This window comes from Sabethes cyaneus, chromosome 2, assembly GCF_943734655.1.
Source record: "Sabethes cyaneus chromosome 2, idSabCyanKW18_F2, whole genome shotgun sequence".
NCBI classification, from domain to species: domain Eukaryota; kingdom Metazoa; phylum Arthropoda; class Insecta; order Diptera; family Culicidae; genus Sabethes; species Sabethes cyaneus.
Genome location: NC_071354.1, coordinates 110,231,641 through 110,234,383, shown reverse-complemented (window position 1 = coordinate 110,234,383; position 2,743 = coordinate 110,231,641). Strand labels below are relative to the sequence as shown.

Here is a 2,743-nt window from a genome sequence, read left to right as displayed (position 1 = left end):
ATGAGAGTACAAGAGATCGATTTGTGCTTACATAGCGATTTATTGTCTCGTTCATCTTCAGCATTGAACAACTTACTACCACATATCCCTATGGCACGCGCTTTGATTCCATATTTTATTTAGTTAGGAAGCTAATGAACAAAACGTTCAACACGACGTTTGAACGTTACTGTAGAGATTAACACCAGGAATAATGTGTTGGTACGAAGGGGATTTGAAAATAGAGCGCGGTTGGCGATTTGGCATGCATTATTCGCAAAATTTTCTCATTAACTCGTTCATTTTTAGCATTGAACAACTTACGCATATTACTTGTGGTGCGTGTGATGTGCGCGCATCGCAGTAAGGTGGTAATTCTTGAATTTCGTTCAATAGGTAAATTGAACCAAAAGTTTTCGGTTTGTAATTAAAATTCAGAGACCAGTTTGCTGGTAAAGTAAACCGTCATATTCCGTTGCTATTTAAATAAATAGGGATATTCACGTAGCGCTTGCTATGTTGCGAATACGGAGTATTGCATACTTATGCTGCCGCTACTCGCATAACAGTTCCATCTCCATAGAAACTGGAACTGCAATGCGAATTGCGGCAGTATATACACGAAATACACCGTTTACGCAACATGGCAAGCGCTACGGTGAAAACCCCTAATGTTTGTTTCATGATTAAAATGTAGAAATGCGATAATAAAAAAAGTTGCGTATTAATTTGTATTTTTCGCTGGTTGAACAGGTAAGCTAAACCCCCACGAGTCGCCACTGAGGACATCGTTAAGAGATACTCCAGTATCCGTTGGACAGGATGCATCGAACACTACTCTTAACTTCGTGGTGATGCTGTCTGGTCGCACGACACAATGGTGGGGTAAATAGTAGGTTTGTAGTGCAGCATCAGGGTTGGTTATCAGCTTTATGTGTCCGAGCTCGGCATACTCGTGAATGAATGCTGCGTAGGATTCTTTTAGAGCCTGGTTAGCGAGAAGTCAACGTTCTAAAGCTAAGAAGCAACGAGTAGCAATTTCTTTCGAACTGCCCAGTTTAGCAAATGCTGCTTCCCGTTTCGGAAGTGTGACGACGAAGCGATCGGTGGAATCTCGCGTAGTGGTTTTGGCAAAATGCTCCTCGCATGCAGCTTCCTCCAAGGAAAGGGTACTGGTAGTGTGGCAAGATTCGATTTCCCAAAATCGAGCCAACTGTTCCTCGATTGTACCAGTTGAAAAAGCGAAATTAGCGACTGATGACTGTATTTTTCCAGATCTGACTTTCCCAGATACCACCCATCCCAGTGCAGTGTTTTGGAGAATAGGTGTTTCGGGACCATTCTTCAGTTGGCCATCCTTCAACGGGTCGTAAGAGTTTTGTACTCCGAAGATCAAGTCTATAGGACCAGGTTGACTAAACGAGGGATCCGCTAGCAGGATGTCTGATGCAATTTTTAGACTGGATACGTCGATCACTTGATTTGGTAACTCCATCGTAATCTTGGAAAGAACGTGAAATTTCCAACTGGTATCAAAATCAGCGCGATGGGACTGAATTCGAACGGTAGTAGAATATTTAGACAACGTAGACGAAAGTCCAACACCACTGATTGGGATGAATTCCTTGTTACGCGTCAGCCTCAATTTTTGAACAAGCTGCTCCGATATGAAATTAAGCTGCGACCCCGAATCCAGAAGAGCACGGGCCCAAAGGGACTGTCCGGTAGGATTGAAGACCTTCACGAGAGCTGTTGATAGTAACACCGTGGTAGGGACGATATGCTGCTGCTCGTTGGGTGCTGACGAAAAGTGGCTTGCCGAAAGGGCAGTGACTGTGGGGGCTGGGTTCTCTGGAGACGTAGATGGTTTGTTTGCTTGAGCAGACTGTGAGTGATTTGCTGGAGTGAAGGACGAAGAGGATGACTGCGAACCAGATGACGAAGGCTTCGATGCTTGAGGCTGGTTTGTTTGACTATTAGACGAATTGGTTCGTTGATGCAGCATCGTATGATGTTTATGGTTACACACGCGGCAGGCTCCACTCGCACAGTTCTTGACGAGATGTGAAGGCGAAAGGCAATTAATGCAGAGTGCATTTTTCTTAGTGGCTTCGAACCGCTCTGTAGCGGTCATTTTGCGAAAGATTTCACACTGGAACGGTGAATGCGATGACTGTTTGCAGAAAGGGCAAGTTTTCTGCGGAGTCGACATGGCTGAATGCGCTGAGGTTAGCTTGGTAGTGTTAGAACGAGATGAGAGGGACGTGCGAGGAGTATCTGACGGTCGAGGCTTAGCTGCAGCAACAGATTGAAGGATTAAACTATGACTCCGCAAAAACTCGATGAGTTCCTTGTACGTAGGGACGTTAGTTGATCTCCGATGCGTCTCCCAATTACGCATGGTGGCGGAATCAAGCCGCGAACTGACCATGAATACGAGGATGGTACTCCAGTCGTCCGGATGCTCACCCACCTTCTCGAGCATCTTTAGAGTACGTTCGTATTCATCAATCAATTTATTAAGAGACTCGTGGCACTCTTTTCTCATGAATTCTACGGCAAAAAGGGCTTCCACGTACGATTTTACTAAGAGATATTTGTTCTCGTATCTCTTTTCTAATAAGTCCCACGCGACAGAGTAGTTGGCCGCTGTGACCTCGATCACTTCGATTACCCGCTTAGCATCTTTCGATAAGGATGATACTTACTTACTTACTTACTTACTTAGGTGGCTTGCCGTCCTAAGACAAAGCCTGTTGAACAA

The 2,743-nt window shown here is 44.8% G+C and overlaps 1 protein-coding gene across 1 annotated transcript; it reads right to left on the bottom strand.

The window, feature by feature from the left end:
• Positions 1–982: 982 nt before the first annotated feature.
• Positions 983–2,464, bottom strand: LOC128735863 (uncharacterized). Its single transcript, XM_053830348.1, has one exon. The coding sequence runs from the start codon at positions 2,462–2,464 to the stop codon at positions 983–985; it is 1,482 nt and encodes a 493-aa protein (XP_053686323.1).
• Positions 2,465–2,743: the final 279 nt, after the last annotated feature.

Bases quoted from the DNA above. Each gene is read 5' to 3' on its own strand.
- LOC128735863 (XM_053830348.1), bottom strand. From the start codon at position 2,464: ATGCTCGAGAAGGTGGGTGAGCATCCGGACGACTGGAGTACCATCCTC.